Below are 26,501 nucleotides of genomic sequence, written 5' to 3'. Positions count from 1 at the left end.
GAGAGAGAGAGAGAGAGAGAGAGAGAGAGAGAGAGAGAGAGAGAGAGAATATAACCAAAAACAGAGATTCTCATAGTCTTTATGCCCAAACCAGAGAATGGTCCAGGACATGGAATATGCTTCCTGCATAGGCTGCCTAGAAGAAGCCAGTTAGAAAATGGATGGAAAAAGACTCCAAATAAACAAGAGTAGCCACAAAGGTCATGTTCAAGTGGTAAGATTGCAGGCTACATTCATAATTCTCTTTATGAAGTTTTTTAATTTCCCGAAGAACAAGAACTCTGATGAAATAAACCAAATTTATGTTAGGGGAAATCAAGGAACAATGGTGAGCACAGGTCATTCTGCAGTGAGTGGGTATCTGGTTACTGGGTGAAGAGACATGTCCTGACCTCAGATCTCATAGAAAGGCTTTCTGAAATGAACAGGAACTACCACATGATGAGCGGTGTGGCCCTTCTCCAGGCATCCCTGTGAGGAGTGACTCAGGGGCCTCTCCCCTGCTGTATGAGCACTGACGCCTAACTGCTCAGCCACAATGTCGTCCCATCTTTGCCTATGAATTCCTGCTCATGGGTTAAACAGAAATAAAAGTCACTTCAGAGGTCCACAGTTTAGGGGCCTGGTAATCAAACTTTACTGTATTCTTGGTTTGGTTTCTTTTTTTTTTTTTCATTCTAAAACGTTTAAAGAAACTAAATAAATTAGCAAACACAAAATTTTGCAAAGGCTCTAAGTAAAGCCATAATGAATGGAGACTGCAGAAAACCAGAAGCTAAACAAAAATGCTCTCTGAAGATGTTCAAGGGGCTGAGTTTCAGCCCCATACCTTTTCTGGCTTATAAACAGACACCGGGAAGACGAATACAGGATGCCAGATCAGTAAGATGGTGCCAGGGCTACAGGGAAATGCACAGCTCCCAGACATGAGCACCAGCACGACTGTGATCAACTAACAGTAGCCAGAATTGGGGAAGTCTCTCTGGGTTTGTGCCTGAAACTGACATCTAATTGTTTGACTTAACAATGTGATGGTCTGTTTTGTCCTAAAGAAAATCCTATGTGATTTTTCAATATGAGATGGGCCTATATATGGGGTTTATACTGTTCAATTTAAAGAGGATTCTAAAATACCTTTTTAAATTGAGATCTTATTAGTTTATTCTTCACAAGCAGCTCTTGCAGCGCTGGCATCTTTCTGTTATTCTACATTCTTCTAAATTCCTCTGGGATTAAAGTGAATGTCACTGAAACCGAAGGTTGGAGGTGAAGGGTTCTTTTCATCTATGTGGCCAGGTCCCTCATTTTTAGACATAAGTGATATTCAAGTATGAATCTCCCCCTGCAAAGCTAGCACAGTTACACCATTGCAACACCGCACAGAAGGAAGGTTCAACCCCATGTTCCCTAAAATCTGGGAGGCTGTCTTCCCGTGTATGATCAAACTGCATTTCTGATCCTTCGGCCACGATATTCCTGGAGAAAATCGAGCAGCACCCTTTGCCTTTAGTAAATACTAGATCGTAAAACCCCTTAAGGTCCCAGGAAGTTAGAGAAAAGGGGGGAAGGTTACAAGGGGTCTCCCCATATTGAAGGCCTGTCCATGAACTTCCAGGACAGCGAATGCAATCCCCATGCTACAAAACTGGCTCACTTTTCTGACAGAGCATACCAGTCTTGAGGTTGCTACCGACCAGGTCAGCAGTACTTGCTCATGACTACAGGAGGTGACCTTTCCATGACTCAGAGGAGACTGTAGAAAACAGAATTTCTGTAAAAGGATAAACTATTCTTTTTTTGTCCTATAAGCATATGTAATCTCTCACTTCTAAAATGAAAAATCCTACAAGTTAAAATAAAACACATACACAGTACAAATAGAAAACCATCCCAACATATAATCCTATGTATAATTGGTATTTGCATCACTAAGATAACAAAGCATCCTGAAGTTTCTGTATTTAGTGATGTCTTTATCCCTGGCCCCAGTACAATCATTAGAAAAATAAGAAAAGAATTGAGCTAGAAAAATGGCTCAGCAGTTAAGCATTGGACTAGTCCTATAAAGGACTCATGTTCGGTTCCCAGCACCCTGTCAGGTGGTTAAGCTGTGACTCCAACGGCAGGGACTCTAACACCCTTTTCCAGATGCCAAGGTCACTGTACTGACATATACAGATGCAATCATACACACATAATTTAAAAATAGTAAAAATAAATCTTAATAAACATGAGTGCCACCTCGTGCTAAACCAAGGAGTCACAGAAAAAACAAGCAATCGACGCTGTTGGTGACTTTTCTGCGGCACCAATGAACACTGTTGGACACACAATCCACAGCCTTTTAAACTCTGCATTTGCCCAATACTCAACTGATAAATATGCTGACGTGTGCACAACTCCAGACAGTTGAGAGAAGGAGAGATGATGGATGGATTGACAGACAGGCAGATAGATAAATTTATACCCATTTTTCCACTTGGAATTCCTCCCACCCACTTTATGGGTCCAAACTAATGGGCATTCTGATTTTGTGTAAAATAGATCAAAGAAAATGCTTTGAATTTATATAAAAAAGTTTCCCATTAAGATGGCAGCTATTTTTTTTTCAAACTTGATTCCTTTTAATTGTGGAAAAAAGCCCAAGGCTTTGTCAAGGGCACATGTTTTCTATAAATCAAAACATAAATAAATGTAAGATTATTTCACTGGGCATACATATGGTTTTTGCTAAGTAAACTCTATTTATAAAACACTGTTAGCCTACACAGGAACTGTTGTCAACGTTTATAAGAAAGGAAATTCTATTTTTGCTATTTTTTTATTTTACTTTATGTACATGGGTGTTTTGCCTGCATGAATGTATGTGTACTGCATGCATTTATGTGTACCACATGCATGTATGTGTACCACATGCATTTATGTGTACCACATGCATGCAGTGCCCACAGAGGTCAGAATAAGCTGTCAGATCCCCTGGCAGATGGTTGTGTGTGCTGGGGACCTAACCTGGGTGCTCTTCAAGCATAGCAAGTGCTCTTAATTGCGGATTCATCGCTTTAGCCCCAGGAAAGCAACTTTTCTAGTGCTCTGAAATTTGCCAGGATTTGTAAACAATCCCAACTATATTAATTTTGGGTTATTTGGTTGGGTTTCTTTTTTTAGATAGATTTGGCTTAAAACTTAATATGAAATGGGTCATTGTGTGTCTTTTAGTTCTTGGATGCTCAGAAGAAATTCTCAAATAAAGACTACGATCCTACATCATCAGGAAGTGTTTACGCTGTAGGGTGTCCCTGTCCTGTCCCTGTGGCAGTCTTCTTTCAAGCCAGGACCCAGACCGAGGATCTGATCACGGCTAGTGGCGTGAAAGCCATTCCGCCAAAGGGGAGTCTGAGGTGGCCATTGCTGCATCACACATAGCCACAGCTCCCTCTTCCCTCCAAGGCTCATTTTCCCTCTGTCCTCCTCACAGAACTGCACAATAAACACACTTTCAACCCTGCTAGGATTTGTCCTTAGAATGAAGTTTTCTGGGGGGAAAAGTCGGTTATAAAGAAGCTGTACCAAGAGTCCTTGGTGGCCTACCATGGAAGGAAGCAGTAACCTTAATAAAAAGGAACATTCTCCATTTTCCAATCCATGCTTCCTTCCTTCTTAGGTCTTGATGCTTTCTCAAACAGACCTTTCTATGGTTTTACCATCAGCCTCTGCTGTAGGTGGAGCTGAGCCAGAGGCTACAGAGCAGTCGTGAACAGTTCCACCAAGATCTCTCACTCTCCTATGCTCCATTGAGACTGCATCTTCCCCACTGTATAGCATACAGTATAAAATATCTCCCCTTAGCATAAAATGCATGTGGTTTGTTTTTAAGGATGTAGCCACACAGAGAAGGGAGTTATCCTCTCTAAAGGCAAAGGGAAAACGTTAGGCAGGCCCCACAAAATAAATAAATAAATAAATAAATAAATAAATAAATAAATAAATAAATAAATAATCTGCATATAAAACACTTAAATTTCAAAATCAATAAAACTTTTAGATCTATGGGCTAATCACTTAACATGGACACACACACACACATATACATGGGCCTGAGTGTGCGTGTGTGTGTGTGTGTGTGTGTGTGTGTGTGTGTACAGAGCTAAACTGCTTTAGAGGTAAGATGAATGTCACCACTTCCAAATGACATCCCCAGTTTACACAGAGAACTCCAAGGTTCTGGCTCCATTTCATAGATACAGTATCTCTTAACAGTACATTAAAGAGAAAAGTTGCTCATAAAATGTGATCATAGTTTCTATAACCTTAAACACAGTGGCAGGGCCACGGGTGTAGCTCCATGGTACACCTTAGCAATTTTGCGAGCTAAACGCTAGTAATCCTGAGTAATCCTAATGGTGGACACGAATGAATTTGAAATTATAAGAAGAAGTCAAATTCTCTGGAACTCTTGGTCCTAATCAATCACTGGAGATCAGTGACATCACTGATGCCTTTGATCACAGATCCTCTTTCAAGCTGGGATGGGCTGCATTGATCCTCACTGGCGCAGAGAAAGGAGAAACACCTAGGAGTAAAACCCACTGTGAAACCCAAGAAGTTCTCAGCATCCCTTCCCCTCCTTCAGGACAGAGAGAAAGGACATTCCAGGGCTGCCCTGCCCAAACAATGGAGCTCCCTCATTAAATCCAAGCCTAATTCCCTCTGACGACTCTCAGAGTGCTTTAAGTGAGGAGGGGATGATAAGCTACTTTTCTTTCAAAGAGCCTAGGTTATGAACCCTCGGGCTTCATCTTCTTAACCAGTAACACACCTCACGAGGACTCCCCCACCACCACCATCACCCCAAACCCTCATATGGAAGGGACATCCTATAGAAATGGGTTTTGCCATTTCCACATCTCAAAGCATTTAATATATAATGCAGAACTTCTATTTCCACTTAAAGATTTACTTCATGAAAACAGTGCTATTTTTTAAATCACTTTGGCTGTATTTTAAAGTTTTTACTTAATGAGTTGTTTGAGAATTCTACATAGGTCAAAAAAAAAAGTTCTTGAGTATAATATTGGCTTATACAAATTCAATACTCGAGCGGCCATCCAAACGTCACCTCCAAAAACGCTTACTTAGGACATAAGAAGTTAAAGTGACCCTTACGACTTCAGGCCCACTGTTGTTTGTCCTCCCACCCTTGTTTGCGATACAGTCTAATTGAGCTTCAGGAACTAGGGGAACGTAGTTTATTAGCTCCCTCATCAGGTGATCAATGATTTCATTAATAAGACAGATAACGAAACTGTCATATCATCGGCACTGTTATGAAAGATGAGCCTAGCTTCCTGCTCCATTTTCCGAGGTCTAGGGTTCTCTGTGGCAGCTCTGAGTCCATTCAATATTTTCCAACGACAGAGAAAAGTGAAAATCCATTTTGAAACCAATTTCAATTAGGATCCAGAAGCTGTTATCACAGATGTCGCAGAATGGGCCCGTAAGTGGAAATGTCGCCTATCCATTCTGAAATGAAACCTTATCAGGAGCTACAAAGATGGCTGGGGACAGCCTATCTGTAAATTACTTTTCGTCCTGTGTTAACTCAGCCTTGGCTCTGTCACATGGAATTCTTTCTATCCACTAGTAATAATCTAGTGACTAAGTAGACATAGCACCCAACAAAGTCGGGCAGGGCTGCCCTTTTAAACATGGGTACAAATGCACACGCACTTAGGCCTGCAGGCCTGCAAAACAATAGCCATGCTTTTGCTGATAGAATTCAAAGTTTATTATGGGAAATAAAAGAAGCCCATCTCCACCCATTGCATTCCTAGTGATTTTTCAATCGCAAACTCCAAGGCTCCGTTATTTCATTAAAGCAGCACCCAAGTCAGGAGGCTTTTTTCTGGCATCTCTCAGTCTCCTTTTAGCAAATTATCCCATGACGGCGGATTTATTCAGTCAAAGACCTCGGACTTTGAGAGGCAACAAAAGAATCAAGAGACTTTCTGGTCCACCTGCCTGGCGAATGATGAGGCAGGGAAAAGTCTCCCCCAGAGAAACCAATCAAACCATTGTGTGGCACAGTCAGACCTTTTCAGCTGTCAAGCCGCGGAGCCGAGAGATGAAAAGAACAGGGATGGAGCTACCATTTACAGAACCATGTGGGAATGGTCTCCGAAGATTTCATAATTAGGATGGAACTCAACTTTCTACAGCTTGAAGGGGAAAAAGAAGAAAGAAGAAAGAGACCAAGAAGAGGAAAAAGTCAAAGAAAGGGTGGGGAGTGCAGATAGGAAAAAAATGCAGTTTTGGGGATAACTTTATATAAGAATTTCTCTCCCTGAGATGAAGCCCTATCTATAAAAGCAAAGGAGAAAATGAAGCTTCCAGAAATAAAAAGGGGTAGTGGGGGAGGAAGAAAGAAAGGGAGAAACTGCCCTACTGACTGCAAAGGTTTTCTTACTTTTCCTCTTGGTTGTAGGTGTGGTAAATATTACAAATAATTTTCTCATGCAAATAATTGAAAGTAACAAAAGCAACAACATAAAGTCTTTGTCAATACAGTTGCTTGTAGTTTTCAACAGAAAATGCAATGTTAAATAGGCCCAAAATACACCTTGCCTGTGCTCTCAAAAAAATAAAATGATAATAATAAAGCCAACAGGTACTAGGAAATGTATTTTCTCAACAGTTTGCAGTAGCTTCTTAGTTCTGCACTAATTAAATGTAAAAAAATAATTAAAGAGAAAAGAACACACAGACCTAAAAGTCAGATTTTGTAAAAACACGAAAGAAACACAATTTCCAACAACTATTGCAGTTTTCACACTGCCGATCACTGCCTGTGACGTCACGAAATGCACTGATTAGGGAGCTGACTTTCAGCTCAAATATGTGTTCAAATTTCGGGGACGGGCACACTAGTCTACTTTGACTGTGATTGTGGTTAAATGACCTAGATTTGTACAAAGTCATGGAAAGACCACCACAAATGTAGGGAATAAGTGTGAGCAGAGCAGGCACATTTGGAAGTACATCTGTGCACATAATGAGATTCTGCAGCACCAACCAGCCTCCTGCAAGCTCCTTGAAAATAGAACTGCCCCTGCCTGGGTGCAGGTTAAGACTGGTGGGAGGCGGGAGGCCACCAGCCACCTCCCAGAGGGAGTTTTCCTCCCACAATTGGCCTCCTGCTCTTTGAACTTCCACTATTTGGTGGCTGTTTCTGATTCTGACCGGTGTGTTTCTGAAATATGAAATGACCACACCACTTAAATCACAGCAATCACAGGCAACCCAGAGATCTTCCGAGAGCAGGCACATGCCGTGCTCTGCGTTCTACCAAGGTGCCAGAACTGGGAAATGGGAGCACTATCTGCTGTGGATCTGCTGTAGATGCTGTGGAGCATCTACAAGTTGCTCCTTAAGAAGGAGTCTAATACTAGGATTCAAAGGGGAAGAACTTGTTCTTAATACAGCACCTCAGTACAAAATTAGATTCCATCCAATAGTCTCACTGAGTATTTACAAATGACCATCTGATTCATTAAACCTTGGGCAACATCAAAACCTTGAAGTACCATTCCCTGGTCTTGGACACTGACCTCCTAGTTTAGGACCCCATGATCACACGTCTAGAATTTATGCAGAAACTATTGAGCTATTCTCCAAATCAGATTAAAGTTTAGTCATTCCTAGATTACTAACAAATGATACTACAATACTACATTGAAAGTAGTGATATCCGGTCAGTTACTACCAATGGAAACACTTGTGTCCCCGCTGTGTCAGTCAGGAAACAGGTTGCCCTAGTCCAAGATCCCATAACACTTTTCTGACAGGGCTTTAGTCCAAACTTTGGCTTTTAGCTACACATCAATATTAAGTGTCCTGCCCTAAGGTCTGGCAGGCCTATGCAAATGACTTCCCAGTATTAATCCCCATCTGTTGAGGTCTTCCCGCTCACACTGTGCTAGGGCAAGGTGTGGACATCAGCAAATGCACTGATTAGGAAGCTGACTTTCAGCTCAAGTATGTGTTCAAATTTCGGAGCGGGGGAGAAGACACTATTCTGCCTTGACTGTGGTCATGGTTAAAAGACCTGGATTTGTCCAAAGTCATGGAAAGATCACCCTAAAGAGTGATTTTTATCTCCTGAGAATGGTAGTTGAGAACTAACTGGCAAGGCAGATAAATGAAGTGCTATTCTACAGAAGTTGAATGAACATTTAAAATTAAGAGTTAAGAGAAAGAGGAAGACGACAAGCATGAAACACAGGATCTTTAGGGCAATGATAGTATTTTATAGGTACCACAATGGTGGATACATGTCAAAACCTACTGTTTTGCTTAAGTGTATGACCTTTCCTGTAATCACCCAGGCTTACAACCTCTGGGCCACCTTTGATTCTCTCCCTCCCTCATGCTCCTGTGAACTCCAATGCAAACTACAGGTTTGGATTAATGTACCACTTCTAATAGACAGTACATAATGCAAAATATCAGTAAGAAGAGAAAGGGGAAGGGACTTGCTGTTGAAGTTTTCTATGAACCTAAAACGATTCAAACAAGATTTGTTAATTAAAATTATAATGACCAAGAAATAAAAACTTAAAAAATAAGTAATAATGCAATTTCCAAACTATGCGAGAAACTGAGGACATACATTTGAGAAGAGCTGACAGCAAACATATGGTGATATTAGCAAAATGCTCAGTCTGTGGAGAAGTATGTGAACAAAGCAAAGAGCCCTTGCATGTAATCAATGAGCAGAGCAGAGTCTGCAGGCTGGCGTCAGATTTCAGAAGATATCTACATGTTAAGTGAATGGCTCTGGGCTTCATCCTGTAGGCAGCTGTGAGTCACGGAAGATTCCAGAATGGGAACTTTAACAGCAAGCATCATACACTGTTAACCTGGCAGGAGCGAGTGCCAAGCATGAGAAACTCAAGGTGACGAGCGGAAGGCCACAGGAATTGCTATGGCGTGGTGGGCTGTGGGAAAGTATGGGTGGATGACCAGAAGGAAATCTAACAGGAGCCTAAGCCTGGAAGGAAGTCAGAAGGTGACAGTGAGGTTTCAAGCCTGGATGACTGCAGTAAAGACAATGCAGTTAACCAAAAAGGGAAGCTCAGGCATAGATAAGTGGGTTTGAAGCCCAAGACAGAGTGCTTAAGAGAAGATAAATCATCACTAGGTAGCTGGGTTTGGGGGGAAACATGTTCTTCAAGTAGAATAAATAAAATGTAACTAATACGCACTAGCCACACTGCAAGCAGACATAACATTCAAAAAGGGGTGCTTCACCCCAGAAAACAATGGGGAGAAATGGACACAAGCACATTAAGAAAATCTAAGTAAATTTTCTTTAAAAATTACGTTCTCATAAAAACAATATCTCCAGGGCTGGAGAGATGGCTCAGAGGTTAAAGATGCTGACTATTCTTCCAGAGGTCCTGAGTTCAAGTCCCAGCAACCACATGGTGGCTCACAACCATCTACAATGAGATATGGTGCCCTTTTCTGGCCTGCAGTCATACATGAGGGCAGCACATTGTATTGTATACATAATAAATAAAATCTTTAATAAAAAAAAAACAATATCTCCAATCTGTTCTGAGTAAAGGAGGCTTTCAGAAACAGGCTAAAAACCTTGGTTTCCCTTTTACTTTGTTTATCCATCCTTCTCAAGATGAGCAGGCTTGGGTAGATCTGCGATGGACAAAATATCTTGGACCCAGCAAGTTCATCACTACTTTTGTCAAACATTTTCCTTTCCATCTGAAAACCTGGGTAAGTGAAGTGGCTCAACGGGCAGACAAGACACTTGCTGCCAAGCCTGATGAACTGAGTTTAATCCCTGGGGCCAGCATGATGGAAGGAGAGAACGTCTCCAGATAAGTCCTGGAAAAGCAGATGTAATTATTGCCTTGTTAAGTAAATGAGGACATCAAGACACTAAGAGACTTAATCACCCACTCATACAACTAGTACTTGGCATCACCAAAACTCAACCCAAGCTTTCAGATGCAAAACCCTGCATTTCCTCATAAGAACCCTATAATGTAAAGTGCAGTGCACTCGAAAGACCCTCCCATCCATCTTACACGTGCCAAGAAACTGGAAAGCCAAGAAATGTAAAGAAATGTAAAACGTAAAGAAATATAAAACCTAAGGTCTACCTGGAGTAAATTACCCACCTACTTCTAAGCAGACTCTTAACACTGATAAAAGGTCAGGGTCATAGGAGTGTCGGCTGGGGAGCAACAGTGAACGTCAATTCAAGCTTTCAACAGAAGTAGAAGCCATCTCAATCCTAGTGGCAAAGCCAATGGATATCACATACATTAACACTGTGTAGTCCTAGTCACAAGTCCAGTGAACATCACATACTTTAACAGGTATGTACTGGACAGTTAAAAAGCACAAACCTCAAAAGACTTTAAAGCAAAAGGCCAAAAAAAAAAAAAAAGCACAGAGAATGGCCTATCAATCTATCAGTTTTGCTTTCCCACCTCATTACAACTGGATGAATTTCTGCTTTCTGTCAACTTATAAAAAGATATCTCAGTAATTACCAAAACCTCAAAACCACAGCCCGGATCATTTATGATAAGTTTACCACCCTCCTTCTTGAGACATGGTCTCACTATGTATCCCTGGCTGGCCTGAAACTCACTATGTAAACCATGCTAGCCTCTAACTCACAAAGATGTGCCTACCCCTACTCATGAGTGCGGAAATTAAAGGTGGGTGCTGCCATAGTTTCTTGAAGCAGAGTAACAGGCTAATAACTATTGAGGGACTACTGGGGGGGGAGGAACCTCATGGGCCAAAAATGAGGCAAAACACTTCAAATTAAATATTCAAGTCACAGAGAAAAGTTTTATAGGCTAATTAGAACATGTAAAGCAGAAGAAATGTGTATTTAAAACTCATTACTTAGAAAACACAATGTGTAGCTTAGCAAGTAAGGAATCATGCCAAAGCAGAGACATGAAAGCACTGACCTACAATTTACCTTATTAGCAGACTTGGACATTCTCAAGTCAATATGAGGCCTAATATCTAAATGTACACTCATATATATATATGAAAGCCATCCTGTGAGATGTCAAGTATGATCTCTTAAACCAAAACTGTACTTTAAAAAAAAAAATCAGAAAACTAAACGCAATCTCCTGTGTCATTTCCATTCCATGAAGAGCACTTCATGGCTGAAGGCTGAAGCACACACACAGAAAGCTCTGTGCACGGTGTGGTTCCTACATGAAGACCAGTGGAGGCTTCGCGTGCACATGTGGACCCTGAAATGCTGCAGAGATCAGGTTTGGCCTGGTTCTTTCCCCTACGGAAGATTTAGAGCCGTCCTCCACTCATGTGATTCTAAATTTCAGCCTCATGTAGCAAATGTTTATTTACAATGCTAGTCGAGGTTTCTGAGCCATGCATTTTGGCTGTGTGTCTGTGTATGTTTAAATGAAATTCTAGGAGCAGATACTCAACTGAGAAAAGCAAGAAAACAGACCTGTAAGGACACGCAATGGAATGTGCGTGGTTTGGCTGGGATGTTCACAATCAAGAACAAATTATACCACATAATGACTGGAAAAGTTAATTAAGTCAATTTAACAAATAACATCACCAGTAACAAAACTTTTTTTGTTTATTTACTTTTAATCAAGAAATGGGAGGAATTGCAAATACACACTTTACATTCATTTGGTTCATACATATCTGAACTAAATCCTTTAACTGCCCGGCTACTAGCTCAGTGTCAGAGCAATTGTAAAGAAAGCCTAAGCAACTGGATATAGGCATAATCACGGTGCTCCTACTGTGGCATCTCAGCTTCTGTGAATGACCTCAGAGTGGGTACCCGAGCGCTTTGAGACTCTCTGCAGGGAAATGGGTAGGAGGAAGGACACACTGATGAGTAGACAGACAACAGGCACAACATTGCCTGGTACAGGCCTCACACACGGAGGTCCTGACAAAAGCGCTAACCCAAGCAGCACAGGACTAAAGTCCGTACACTCATCTGCACAAGGTAGAGCTGGAAGGGAAGGAGGCTTATTTTCCTGCAATCATCTGGTGAGTGGAAATCCATGTTTTAGAAATAACATTTCTGTTTTTCCCTTTTGTTTCTCCGAAGCTTTCTATTATCCCCCAAAGGAGAAGCAGTGAATTCCTTAGAATAGGAATATTGGAAAACCACTCTGGGACAGATCTCACTCAGACATGTGCCCCGCAAACGTGACGAATGAGTATTTACTTCTATGTGGGACAGGACTTAGGCGTGTTTAGACAGGTTGTGGGCCTCAAAGGCACAGAGTGATCAGGTTAGAAAGGCAGAAGAGCATGTGGCTTAGCAAACAGGTCTGCGATTATGCCAAGTACAGGACTGGCATTAAGACTGTCCTTCCTCTGACTAGTTTTGGCTCTAGGCCTCCAGATCACCACTGGGCTCACGTTACTAATGTTCCAGTCACCCTGGACATGGTTATGAGGGGAACCTGTGGTCAAAGACGCTGAGCAGCAATGGAGAACCCCCAGGATCACAGAGGCAACAGCATCTTCCCCACAAAAGAGACTACTGGGGAAACTCTGCTGGGGACTCGAAGACAGGACAATGGCTTCTAACCCTCCATGTGGTGTATTGACACCCTCCACCAACCTGCACTGGCTTTGCACCCAGAAATACCCACATGTTCTTCTAAATACTCGCATCCTCACTCACATGGTGGTGTTTCATGAAGCTTAATAGAGACCGTGTTTATTATTACACCATTAGTATTAAAAACCACCAAATAAACAGCACTTTATATGCTGCTTCTACTCATAAAAAATGAGCCCCATTTTTGAAAAACTCTAGAAAAATAAAGAAATCAAGATAGCATGTTTTTTAAGTACAAAGTGCTTTTCTGTAACACTGGAAAACAAGAGACAAATATTCTGGCTCTACTAAATAAGCTTCAGCCCTGGGTTTAAATGCCACCAAATAAATAAATTAATTAATTAATTAAATAAATAAATAAAAAAGCAATACAGACAAATTTCCACACCCATACAGGTAAAGTGAATCCACTATTTTAACCTAGACATAAATACACTCTCCCCAGAGATCAATGGAAACCTGGCCTGCAAAACTGACCATCAGCTACCTCCCTCCGGCTATGTCACAGTCCACAGCTGTGTGAAGACCCTGATCAAAGGCTGTAGAGCTGAAGCCAAGCTGGGCACACACGGATGGGCACAGATCAGTGGCCATTTCCTCAGGAATACCGGTCCTCAGAGTTGAAGGTTCTGGGCTGTAGTGAGCTTCTAAATCATGCTCACTCTTCAGCTGCACATTTAAAACAATAGTAAGTCAGCCGAGCAGTTGTGTCGCACGCCTTAACTCCCAGCACTCAGGAAGCAGAGGCAGGCAGATCTCTGTGAGTTCGAGACCAGCTTGGTCTACAGAGTGAGTTCCAGGACAGTCAGGGCTACAAAGAGAAACCTTGTCTTGAAAAGACAGATAGATAGATAGATAGATAGATAGATAGATAGATAGATAGATAGATAGATAGATAGATGATAGATAGATAAAATAGATTAGATTAGATAGATAGATAGATAGATAGATAGATAGATAGATAGATAGATAGATAGATAAAATAGATTAGGTAGATAGATAGATAGATAGATAGATAGATAGATAGATAGATAGATAGATAGATGACAGACAGACACTCAACCTAGTAAAATGTTCTTGGAACATACAAATTATAAAACCACGAAGGAGGAGACTGAAGGGTGGTCAGGCACATCAGTGAGCTGGGTCATGCAGGACCAGTACTAGGAGGCTGGCCAATATAGTCTTCCTAAGGGCACACAGAAAATCAGAGCATGATCCAAGGAGAGCAGAAATGACAAAAGCTACAAAAATGAGGACATTAATTGCCTACCTTGTGAGAAAGCCTGGAAAGAAAGAGAATGTCACCGCAAGCCTTCTGCCTGGTTTTCCCCCTTGGGGGATGCTGGATTTTATGTTCAGTGCCCGTGCTTGAACTGAAATGCCTCTCAATACTTTGCTTAAAATGTAAAAAATAAATGGTGACTCTGCTATCCCTGAAAACAGTTAAATACATTAAATTCACAGAAACCAAGAACAAAGTTCATGGCCCTTAAGGTCGTTAATGTCCTTTCCAGTAGCCAACTTTAAATTCTTGTGGGACAGCTCCTATGACAAACTAACAGTCTCTGCTCTATTGTGACCAGCAGAGACTTTCCATGTCAAATGGAAAGCATTTTTGAATTCTTACCAGATGAATCAAGATGGTTTCGAAAATGCCAAAACAAGAACTTCTCACAACCTATCACAATTTGTATCCCTAATTACACTCGGAAGAGAACGAGCAGCCTGCCCACCTCATCCACCACCCTCTGGTCCATTTGCTGCCTTAAGCTCTCAGAGAACAATCACTGGTCCAGCTGTGGATGCCCAGTTTGGGGGATGAGAGAACACAGCAAGGCCTGTGGCTTGCCTGCTGGGAACTGTGGGGCCACTCACCATTCGAAGTGGTACTGGAGGCCACGGCCTTCTCGCTGACATCTGTCCTTGTGGAGCACTTCCCGAGGGCATTCTCAGATTTCTTCCTCTCAGTGGTCGTGGAGCTGTGGGACTGGGCCTCCATAATGTCTTCTCATTACTTCAGCTTGGTCCTCAAAGGAGTGCCTAGAAAACACCACAGTGCCATCAAATTCCCAAAATGGCAGGACAAGAAAGAAACCTTTATTCGAAAGCCCTCTGCATCTTCAATCTGAGAAAAGGCTAAAGGTTTAGCAAAACCTTGATGACATTTCTCCAAAGGTTTTTCTGGCAAAAGAATCCTTTGTAGTTTTATTAAGAAGCCAGTTCAAGTCGCATGCAGTTGAGTTTTCCTGTTTCCTAATGGTCCCAGCCTTTGCTGTCTGCAAAGGAAAAGAGAGGTGCTCACAATACACGCTTCTCCTCAGCTCCTTCTGAGCATGTGCTATCAAATGATCTAGTGGTTCTCAACCCTCCTAACCTGCCACCCTTTAGCAGTTCCTCATGTTGTGCTGACCCCAACCATAAAATTACTTTCATAACTGTAATATTGCTACTGTTATGAATCGTAATGTAAATATTTTTTGGAGGCAGAGGTTTGCCAAAGGGGTTGCAACCCACAGGTTGAGAACTGCTGATATAAATTTCAATTTTCAACTGTCTACAGTTTAAAGCCCAAGTGTCACGTTACTCTTAGGCCGTGTCTGCACACCTCTCTTCAGGCGGCCAGTCGCCTTTATAGGAAGGGACACTAAGAGAACTTCCAGGTCAGAAGAAAGTTTGCAGCTGCTAATTAGAGTGTTTAAAGATCACCTAGCAACCCTCCCCAGAGTTCGCAGCTGAGTTAGACTATGATTTCTGTTTCTTCCACGAAAACTCCTGAATTGCAAAGTGCTTCTTAACCTAAAAACATCCAGGCAAACTGTGCTCTTTAAGTTTTCTCAGAACAAAAACATTAGTCTGGTGGTGGTAGTGCGCATCTTTAATCCCAGCACTTAAGAGGCAGAGGCAGACGGATCTCTGTAAGTTCGAGACTAAAATAGTCTACAAAGTGAGTTCCAGGACAGCTAGCACTGTTACAGAGAGAAATCCTGTCTCGAAGCAACCCCCCTCCAAAAATGAAAATATTAATTTGTTGTCTTAACTTCCGAAACGAAGGGAACAAGACAATATCTCTCCACCCCACAACAAAAAGCCAAGAGATGAGGCGAGTGAAGGCTGGGATCACTCACAAAATATGAAAACTCATCTCCCGGCCAAGTCAGTTCATCTGTCTTTCATCGGCTTCATCCATGATAGCCCCAACTAATCGTTCATCAACGTTCACGCTAGCACTTTCTTTTCTACAGTCATGTTCCAGAACTACAAAGAATACGAGGATAGGAAGTCCACTCTCAGGTAGGCCTTCTTCAAGCGCTCTGGGCGGCAAGAGCCACAGAGGCAACTCTTCTGTCCCGTCACCTGCTTATTTTCCACACGCAGCAAGCACCGCGATGCTTGCTCCACCAAAACAGTGGCTAGTGAAATTAAGCAAACAGCTTTTTAACTGGCCAAAGTCAAGACACCAGAGGGTACACGCTTAGTCAGCTTTAACTCAGGTTTCCAAGGGAGCTGTAAGTTCTTTACTGTACACCATATCCCCCTTAACCTGGAACTCAAGCCATGCAATGATAGCTTCAGAACCAAAGGCAGTACACACAATACTGGGGCACCAGTGCTTGTGGTAACTTCCATCTTTTCCAAGAATATTTATTATCATTCCCTCTAAAACACACAAGTGTTTTATAGACTAAAAAAGGAGAAAAAAAAACGGACTTATCAACCGTAAGACCCACTCTGAATTGAGAAGTTATTCAGAGAACACAATGGAAAACAAGACCAAAACAGCAAGGGGCTGGACAGCACCCACACAGGCTACCTAAGGATGCCCCAGGAGCTGTCCAGCATCATCATGGGCAACCTGCACTCAGTCTCTGTTGACAGAATCCAACAGAAGCGCTCTGTTGCTTTTGTTCTGGAGAGGAAACCAAATAGCAAAGACCTTCTTTCTAAAAACACCCTTTAGCACAGAATTATACACTTAATTCCCAAGAAATCACAAACCCTCCAAAGCTCTTCCACAATCCTGGACAAAAACCTCTGAAGAGAAATTTTCTATAGTTGCTCGTACCTCTTTAAACAGAAAAACAAACAAACAAAAAACTCAGAATAAAGGGCCAGAGATGGCTCAGTGCATCAAGGACCTGTTTCAAGCCCAACAATCTGAGTTTGGTCTCTGGATGGAAGGAGATAACCAACATCCCCAGGTCATTCTCTCATCTCCAAGTGCTCAGTCACATTAAAAACAAACACACAAACAAAAACCCCACAAACTCAGACTAGTTCTAACTCTCTCTCTGGACTAATTTTGTTTATTTGTTTAAGGTGGGGTCTCGATACACAGTCCAAACTGGACTCAAACTTCCAATGCTCCTTCCTCAACCTCTCCCCTCAGACTAATCCTCAGATTACAGAACTGCACTACAACACCCAGTTTTAAATATCATCTTTGAAGTCTATCACACAGTTGGGAGAATGGCACCCAACTTCAATTCCATCACCTAGGAGGCAGAGGCGGGAGAGTTTCTGTGAGTTCCAGGTTAGTCTGGTCTACAAATACAGTTCTAAGCCATCCGGGGCTACATAATAACACATTGTCTCCAAAAAAAAAAAAAAAAAAAAAAAAAAAAGATCAAGTATACTGAAAGAAAAATTTAACCCCAGCCTCACCACCTACTCCAAAAGTGTCCCTAAATAGTAACCATTAGTACCAGCCATCAGTCCCCACATTGCTACAGGCTTGCTAAAAGTTTCCCTGAGTAACAATTAGTATCAGCCACCAGTCCCCACATTGCTACAGGCTTGCTAAAAGTGTCCCTGAGTAACCATTAGTATCAGCCATCAGCCCCCACATTGCTACAGGCTTGCTAATTGACCTGATGCTCCAGTCCTATTTCTGGCACAATGCATTTGTCATGAAGAACAGCACTTGAGAGCCTGTAATTGAAGGAGCGCTGATTGTCAAGCTCACTACAGATTCCAAGCAACTGCTCAGCACATTTGTTTTTGTCCAGTGCTATGTAACCACGAGAGGACTTCACCAAAATCTGTCTTAACTACAGAATGAATGGAGTGTATTCCAGAACACTGAATTCACAGCCTAGGAACGCCTATCCCAGATCCAACTGTAATGATAAAGAACTGTGTGCAGAAAACAAGAAGCCTTTGCTGAACATACATCTCCCCACTCCAGACTAGAAGCTTCATGCGGAGAAGGCATCTATCTTCCCAACAACTAATCCACATGGAAATGTTTACTGGATAAATAAAAGCTCACCGGAAACTCCATGGCTTCTAAATCTGCTGTGTCTTGAACTGTAAATATCCTTGAGCTAGCTATATATGTTGTCTTCTAGACTAAATGCTTCACTGAAAACTGACAAATTATATAAAAGCTAAACATTTTACCAGGAATCCCAAATCAAAGCTACCAACTCTTTGGCCACTTCAGACAACATAACCACTTCCTTCAAAACTTACACAGTTTTATTAGCTGGATTTGGGGGAGCATATTAAGTTTAAAATGCAGAAAGGAAACAAAACACACACGGGGATCAGAGCATCCCATCCAGAGATGAGGGTTCCAGTAAGAACAAACAAGTCACCAAGGTTGCTTGGTGAACCTGGATTCTATGTGGTTGTTGGGTACCCCTCAAGGCAAAGAACTTCATTTTTAAAAACGCATAACCCTCCCAGAACTCATCACAGGAGAGAAGAGCTCAGGGGCCAAGAGGCACCACCAGAAAGCTATTAATTAATGGTCTTGGAGAATACTAATTCCTACCCGTTTGAAACAGATTTCTTAAAAACTAGGCCCTTGGTAACTTAAAGAGTCTACCCCTTCTTCTATTTTGACAACTTATTTTTGGATCTCATTAATTAGCAACTAATTATTTAAGTGTAGTCAATGCTTGGTGCAGGGCTATAACATGGCAACTTGCCAAGGCAGGCATCTGCTTCCTGTATAGCACCATGAATTATATCAGCTTATTTTACTGATAAAAACACAATTTTATCCTTGTCACAAAGAAAAAGCTTTAAAACCGGGGATGCCCACACCCCATCTAACTGTTGAAATATTGACTGTTTCTCCCCTTCAGGGTGGCTCTTTCACAGGACACCAGGGTTCTGGAAACACAGACCAGAGTTGACCCCTGCTGGAATGCTAAGTCCTGGCAGGTTGAAGCATCATCCTATTGCTCCGCTTAGAGCCTGGAGTAACTGAAGAATCAAGGAGGGTGGGAATTAATTTTGATTCACTTCAAATCCTTTCCTCTGTAGAACACATGCCACTATTTTTCAGATATGAATGAAATCAAGACTTTCCTCCTGAGGCCGTCTCCCTGTTTACAACTGGCCTGTCCCCTTCAGTCTTTCCCCCTGACACACTGCAATCAGGACTGCAGGCAAACCACTTAACTTTCTCTGCTTTGTGTATGTGCGTGTGTGTGGGAGTGTGATTCTGAGTTCTAGCGAAAGAGGTAGGGGTAACCAGTGGCCCAGTAAGCCTGTAAGTAGCATTGGCTTTCTAAGATCTTAAGTTTCACAGGTGAGAGAGAGAGAGAGAGAGAGAGAGAGAGAAGTTCCTTTCTGGAGGCAAAACCACCAAGGCCCTTTTTCATTCAACTATTCTAACCCTTAGGTAGTTTCCCAGGCCCCAAATCTGGAGCACAATTAATCTCAGACCCTATTTTAGGTCTACCTCTATCCTTACTTGCAGTTTGCCAACAGGAACTAACTTCCTGCATGCTCCAGGACCGCCACTTGGAGTGCATGTGCACTCTAAAAGTGAAGGGGGTGGAGGCAACAGTTAATAAGTTGGAGAATTTTGGAGGGGAGGAGTCCACAACGTTTTCAAAGCACTTTCACACAAATGCCTCAAGCCCTCAGAGAGTCACTGTCAGGAGGAGGGGGCTGCCTCCCAGTGACTGATCCTCTTCAGAGAGACAGGCCCATTTACTATGGGAATCCCTTTGAGCAGGCTGTGGTCGGACCCCTTCCTTAGCTGCCATAAATAGACGTGAGAGCTCTGGATGGTCAAGGCAGACACATAGACTCACTGTCTCTCAGGAAGCCCTGCAAGCTCCACCTTAATCACCACAGAAGCTTCCTGTAAAGATGGCCTTTAAAGCCCAATTCTTAAACCTCCATGAACCAGCCTCTCCCCTGGCAGGTCTCCGCAGTAATACCTCCAAAACCATAGGTATTCAGAAATCCTTTCCAATCTGAACACTAACATCTGCAAAAGAAAGCACCGGTGCTAACTAACTCAAGCAGAAGTTTAAAGTGACAACTGAGCATCCTATAACCCAGGGAGGGATGGAGCTGCTGCAGTCACAGGCCTGCAGCCCCCTGGGTGAACACAAGCATCCCACCAACACCTAGTTCCTTAATCCACTTGGTCTTATTGTTAGGTTACCTGAACTTTGGCAACAACTCTGCTGTTTCTTTCTCTTTCTTTTTCTCCTAAATGCATTTAAAGATTTTAAACAGCTAAAGTTCAAGACTGGATTGATGACAACCTGATCAGTTTCTCATAGATTAGGACAGCTACAGGCCCTCCTAAGAGACCAGAAAGAGAAGTCCCTCCAGAAAGCAGAGAGAGTCTATGAGCAGCACCAAGTGCAGGCCTGTGTGAGAAATTACAAGAATCTGCTGCTCCAGGGGGGTCAGGCTTTTATCCACACCTGCATGTACACTGTTAAACTGAATGGTCTCCTCATACGTTAACGTTTCAAAATTCCACACTGAGCCAGGCTGAGAAGGGATTTGAAAAGCAGTCTTCCACTCCATCACCGAAGAGTGATGGTTCTCTCATCCTCCACTACTAGGGCATCATGGAGGAAGCAACCATTTAGGGGGAAAAAAATCCTATTTAATATTTATACCTTCCTGGCGCTATTAAATAACCCATTTCCTAAAGAAAATAATTCCTTCAGAGAAGAGGAGGAGAATTTTTTCTTAACATGAAGACAAAGATTCATCGATTTTGTAAGTGAAAACTAGTCTTGAGGTTCAGGGAACAAAACACGGAGACTGCAGCCCATCTCGAGCAAGCACACATGGAAAAGAAACGTAAGCGCTCTGTAATGTGCTTGAGGTTTTCTCCCGTTCAAACGTCTTTCTGAACTTAAAATCAATTAGTTATGAATAACCTCTGTGACATACCAACACTTCCCAAGAAGTCTCAGCTTTCCCAGCTTTCCCCTCCCTTCCCATCTCTACTGCCTTCCTTCCTGCAGACCAGGAAGCCCAACTACGTAAGTTCTTAATGCAATCTTCACTAATGTTTAACTACAGTATTTTTTAATATACAATTGTTTCACCTTTATAGGATTACTTTTCCCAAGGTCAAGAGAGCAGAAAACCTCCTCTGTGAATAAGAAAGCTGAAATCTATCCAAGCTGCCCTTTGGGGAAACCAAGGGATGCACAAGCCTGCTGTCTATTATTTTCAGTCTTCCTTCTATGTCTGATGTTCTCACTGGAGATAAGCAGTGTTTTGACAGACATCCCAAAATTGAATCGATCTAAGAGGGAATCATTGCCTGGATTTGGTGAATTTGGTTTTCATAAATTAACTACATCAAAACTTTTAAGAGATTTTTGTGGTGGTGGCAGCACATGCCTCTTAGTCCCAGCAAGCAAGAGTCAGAGGCAGGCGGATCTCTGTGAGTTCAAGACAAGCCTGGCCTACAGAGTTAGATCCAGAAGACCCAAGGCTGCACAAAGAAATTTATATATTTAACTACAGTCACTGAACGGACTATTCAACAAGAGAGAAATTGTTATTACATTTAAAATCACAAAGTGACATTTTTCCTGCCTTTGCTGGTGTCAATATAAGAGATTACAAACTCCTGCCTCAGCTACCAGAGGAATTTTATAATATTTGAGGGGAGCATGAGATCTCCATTTAGTACTCATTACCCTTCTGAGTCCCACACAACTCTTTACACACCGGACTCCTGTGCTTTGGTCAGGCTCTTCAGGGGGCACAGCAGATGCCATTAAAGAAGCAGCAGCAACGGGAAGCAAACTGACACCCGAATTTGCTGTGCATTAGCTGGATCCAGACCTTCCCTCCCAGAGAACCCTAGATCTGAATACCTATATCAGTCTATTAATAAGTTCGCATAAACAATCTTCCCACTACATTTATACACATCAGAAAACCCTCAGTATTTTACTGAGGACTCCTATTCTCATAGAACTTATATAATTTACTGATCATAGAATTCTCTATCTTCATAATAAAGCTTAAAGAGACAGGTTGCATAGTCTATGAGTAATAATTGACTCTCTTGTTGTCATGGCCTGAAACAGGTTCTCACACTGTAGGCCTACCAGTGTAGAATGGACTATGAAGACCAGGCTCACCTGAAACTACTGACAGTTTCGGCCTTCCAAGTGTTAGCACTACAGGCATGAACTACCACACCAGGCCAACAACTGGCTAATGAGATCAATAATTAGGTATTAAAATCAGTCACAGATAAGCTAAAGATACTCAGCTTGTTTTCATTCAATACTACTCTCCTAATTTTTAAAGTTTTGCTAGTCAAATCTGAACCTTCCATTTTAAAAGTCACACTTTCCAACTTTACGGATTTTTCAAATGTAGAGCCTACTTTACAACAATTCATTAGCCAAGCAAGGGCCACTTATCCTGTAAACATTCTTTCTCAAACAACATGTGCAGCTGACTCCTTTTTCACCTTTTATATAGACCAGACTTTCATTCTAGCTGCACCCACTGCTCCACACACCCTCAATGAGATGCTATGCTGTGGAATTCTATTGGAGCGTTCACAGCTCAAAGAGCGAGCCTTGTCCTGACGTAGCATGCTCTGATCCACAGGACTGGCCAGTGGACTCCAGGTTCCCATACATCTCAAGTCATTCTGACTTCAGTTCAAAGATGCTGGATAAGGTTTCTCCACACACTAATATGTCTTTGGACTGAATTATTCTTCTAAAAAAAATAGCACAAAATGTAATCAGTAGCAGGGCTTAACTGCCTCATTCACTCATTAATAAAATTCGAAAGTATCTTTTATCAAATTGCTGAGTTTTCCATCTTTTTTTTTAAAAAATGACTGTAACATAAAACACTCTGGAGTCCTGTTATGCATTTTATGCAATCTTCAAAAAAAAACCCTCTCTTTCAAAATAAGCAAATACATTTCACATCTGAAGTTATTTTAACAGCGACTTATGTATTGCACTTCTCCCTTCCTGCTGAACTAATAGGACAGAAAAAGTACACAGATACACAAATATGCTGTGTATAGTTATTGCTATACCACCTCCCCCTCTCCAAAGCAAATCAAAGCCCCTCTAACTATTTCAGGCCTGTGACCAATCCAATTTACTTCAGGTACAATTTAAATGTATAGTGCATGCCACAACAAACCCGTGGTAGGATGCCAACAGAGTCCTTAAGAAAGTTTTCCTCTAAATCTCTGGAAAGGAGCTTTGAAAGAAAGCAAGGATTACAGTCAGCCAGGAGGGAGGGAGGGGACTTACCTCAAACCAGCCAAGCGGAAATCAGAGCAGTAATTCTCCAAGTCGACAGAGTACACTTTCAAAGCTGTAACAGTGTGAAGAAGTGCGGGGCAGCATGGCCTGAAGGCAGCACTAATACACTGATGACTAATGGCTAGGCTAGGGCAGACAATGAATTTGGGGCTTGAAAACGAACAGAAACCATGCAGTACTTTGACAAATGGGCTTTCACGATTTCATTCATTGAATAACCTTTAAACACAAAATTGGCTTGGGTTCTCTCGGGAATGACATGACACGCTGCTGGACAATGATGTAAGTATTTTCTTTTTTTAATTATGACTAGTACAAAAAACACTAGCGCACCATATAAGAGGATATGGCTTACAGATACCACTGAGGCAGACATGGAACTCAATACAGTATTGCCTTTCAGGAGGGGGCCTCAATGTCCCCGTGCCACCTTATTAACTATGTAATGGCTTTTTCATTCAGTTTCTTTAGAAAGCTATAGATTTTCTGAGACATTTTGTCGGGTTGAAATATACACAACCAGAACAAGAAACACTTTCAGGTGAAACGAGCACACACACACACACACACACACACACACACACACACACACACCACAGTGGCAGCTGAGAAACATGCACAAAACTACTATGCACTTAGTACTTCAAATGGAAAAAGTCCACTTCTCAGGGGCTAGGCAGAGGGAACGTGTAAGACAATGGAGACAACACAGCAAGTTTGCAAACAAATGAGCTCATAGAGACACTGCACACATAGCTTCTTTCCAGCAGCCCTCCTCCCTCTTCCTGACATAATTAGCTTTTCAGTTTAAAAATAATAAATTTGGCATTTTTTTAAAGAGAGGATGAAATATGGAAAGAGTCTCTAAATTAACAGGGACCACTTACTTCAGACAGCATAGCCTTCAGCAGGCCCTAAAAACTTAAGAAAGGATCCTAAGACAGGAAGCTTAGTGAGCTCATAAAACCGGTGCTGGAGCCAGGAACACATAGCATATTTAATCTGCAAACTGTGAGAGTCCACAGTGACTTCAGCAAGATCTGAGGCATGCCCTCAAGGTTTGCTGGGATCTGGGATTAGGGGGCTGATAAGAACCTCCACTGCCCATGGACATGTTTTTCTTCTGCAGTTAAACACAAATGCATGGAGACGTTTGACTGCTGCTTGGCGTTACTGCTCAAGTTCTATAAAAGCTTTGCAGCCCCTTTTGCTGTCAATATATCAAAGTTGAAAAAAAAATCATCAAAGTGTGAAATTTCATTTAAAGTCTTCACCAGTCTACAGCTCTATTTCACAGGCCCATCAAATAAAAGTGAAGATGAAAAATACCCTGAAAAGTAGTCGGGAAAGTTTGCAGCAGCACTCGGCCTGCTGTTGTTTATTGTCTGCCTTTATTTGCTTTGAAAGTAGAACAGATCAGTTTCCACGCAGGAAAACGACAACTGGAAGCGAGGGGCAGCGGACTCTCCCCAGGCTTCAATGAGAAGACAGCCTGAAATCATTTTAGAGAATCTTTTGTTTAACAAATACATATATGTATTTGTCCTGTAGCCATTTCAGCAACTTGATTGCCTCTCAATATAAAAGTTGGCAGAAAATTCCCTGAATCTCCCAAAACAAATCAGACCAAGCTCAGAATATGAGTGCCAGAAGAACGAAAACCCCCTTCAAAGAACTCCTCAGCTAGGGCTTTACAACGATTGCAGAAAAAAAGAGAAGTCTGACTTTTAAGATAATCTACTATAGTCTAAAAGCATTAATATTCCATGACTAAGGTTTTCTGGAGCATTTCATGACTCATGGATTCACTTCTTCGAGACTGGTCTTTCTTAGGACATTACTGTCACCATGTAAGTGAATGCACACAACAATGGTCATGAACGTGTTGCCTTTCATAAGCTTCCAAACGGTCCTCAGAAAGGTCCTCAGAAAGCGGGAAGGGGAAGGCAGCAAGCAGCATGCCTTACACAGGACTCCGTTCTAAATGGCTAAGCCCAGAGGAAGTCTGTAACTCTTCCAGCGCGCAGGTAATTAAGCAAACTTCACCAGCTTCGAAACAAAGGACAGTCCAACTTTTGGGCTCCGGAATCCAATTGTTAAATTAACAATTCTTTCATTAAGTTTAAGTACTGGAATAACTCAAAGGCGCCATTTTTTGTCAGGGCTTGCTGAATTTTCTAAATTTTGTCTGTGGTCCTTCCTTGGCAAATTAGACACACAATAAAAATGGTAGGTGGACCAGAGTTCAATCAAGGCGTACCAGGCATGTAAAAAGCAAGGGGAATTGGTAGGTATACAAACTAACCCTGCGGTCTATTAGCAATTAACCAATGTATATCTTTTAAAGTGTTTCTGCCTGTGTGAAATTTCACTAGACACCTCTCACATTGAACTTATTCATGCATCTGAAACCAAAAGCTTCCCTGGGCTGACTTTAAGAATTTCATACCCTGAAAGGATCTCCCCTTAGGCGGAGGGTTTCTAATTAAATAGCTTTTAGTATAAAATAAACTCTCTGCTCTGTATAAATATGCAATTTCAGCTCATTTAAATGTTATTTCATGTTTGTTTTAAGGTCTGACTATAATCTCGCTGGCCACAGAGCTTGTGGACCAGATTGTTAAGGCCAATATTTCCTAAGATAAACAAATTCTGTAGACACTCTGCACGGTTTACATTGTTAAAACCAACCAGCACCGCTTTCCTGTATCCTCTCAACCGAAATACTGCTCTGCCTTAGAAAAATGAAGTGATTCTGAGGCTATTTCACTATTTTAAAACATAGCATTTTCCTGCTTCAAAATAATCTTGACACGTGTAATTAAGAAACTGTCAGACTATTATTAATTTTTAATTTAAAACCCAAATGAAATAATTACGGGAATCAATCAATAAGGCACCTATTCAAATTACAGAGCAATTACATAAATACTCAAAATTAATACTTTAGGCCAGTTCTTGAAGAATTCAGCCTGTAACTCGTGAAGACATCAAACAGCACAAGCTTGTGACATGAGGAGAATGCAGGAAGGGTTTCCCCTTAAACAGACTAAAATGAGATGATTTCAGATGGCGGGGGCACGGCCGCCCTTCCCCCAGCCGTGCCCAATGCACTCAAGCTGAGACTCTTTTTCTAGAAGTTATTTCCACCAGACACATATTTCAGGAATCTTAAAAAAAAAAAAGAAGGAGAAGAAGGAGAAGAAGGAGAAGAAGGAGAAGAAGGAGAAGAAGAAGAAGAAGAAGAAGAAGAAGAAGAAGAAGAAGAAGAAGAAGAAGAAGAAGAAGAA

At 41.8% G+C, this 26,501-nt stretch overlaps 1 protein-coding gene across 2 annotated transcripts in view; it reads right to left on the bottom strand.

Annotated features, from left to right (window-relative positions):
* Gli3 (GLI family zinc finger 3) overlaps positions 1-26,501 on the bottom strand; it is a 259,955-nt gene that overhangs the window by 231,936 nt on the left and 1,518 nt on the right. For both annotated transcript variants that reach the window (XM_026788360.1, XM_005365443.3), the window contains exon 2: positions 14,555-14,719. In XM_026788360.1, the coding sequence (XP_026644161.1) occupies positions 14,555-14,678 (124 nt within the window). In that variant the 5' untranslated portion in view covers positions 14,679-14,719. The remainder of the gene's footprint in view (positions 1-14,554; positions 14,720-26,501) is intronic.

Source organism: Microtus ochrogaster, unplaced genomic scaffold (genome assembly GCF_000317375.1).
Source record: "Microtus ochrogaster isolate Prairie Vole_2 unplaced genomic scaffold, MicOch1.0 UNK2, whole genome shotgun sequence".
NCBI lineage: Eukaryota > Metazoa > Chordata > Mammalia > Rodentia > Cricetidae > Microtus > Microtus ochrogaster.
The sequence above is the reverse complement of the archived record's forward strand: the minus strand, read 5'-3'. Positions and strand labels throughout refer to the sequence as shown.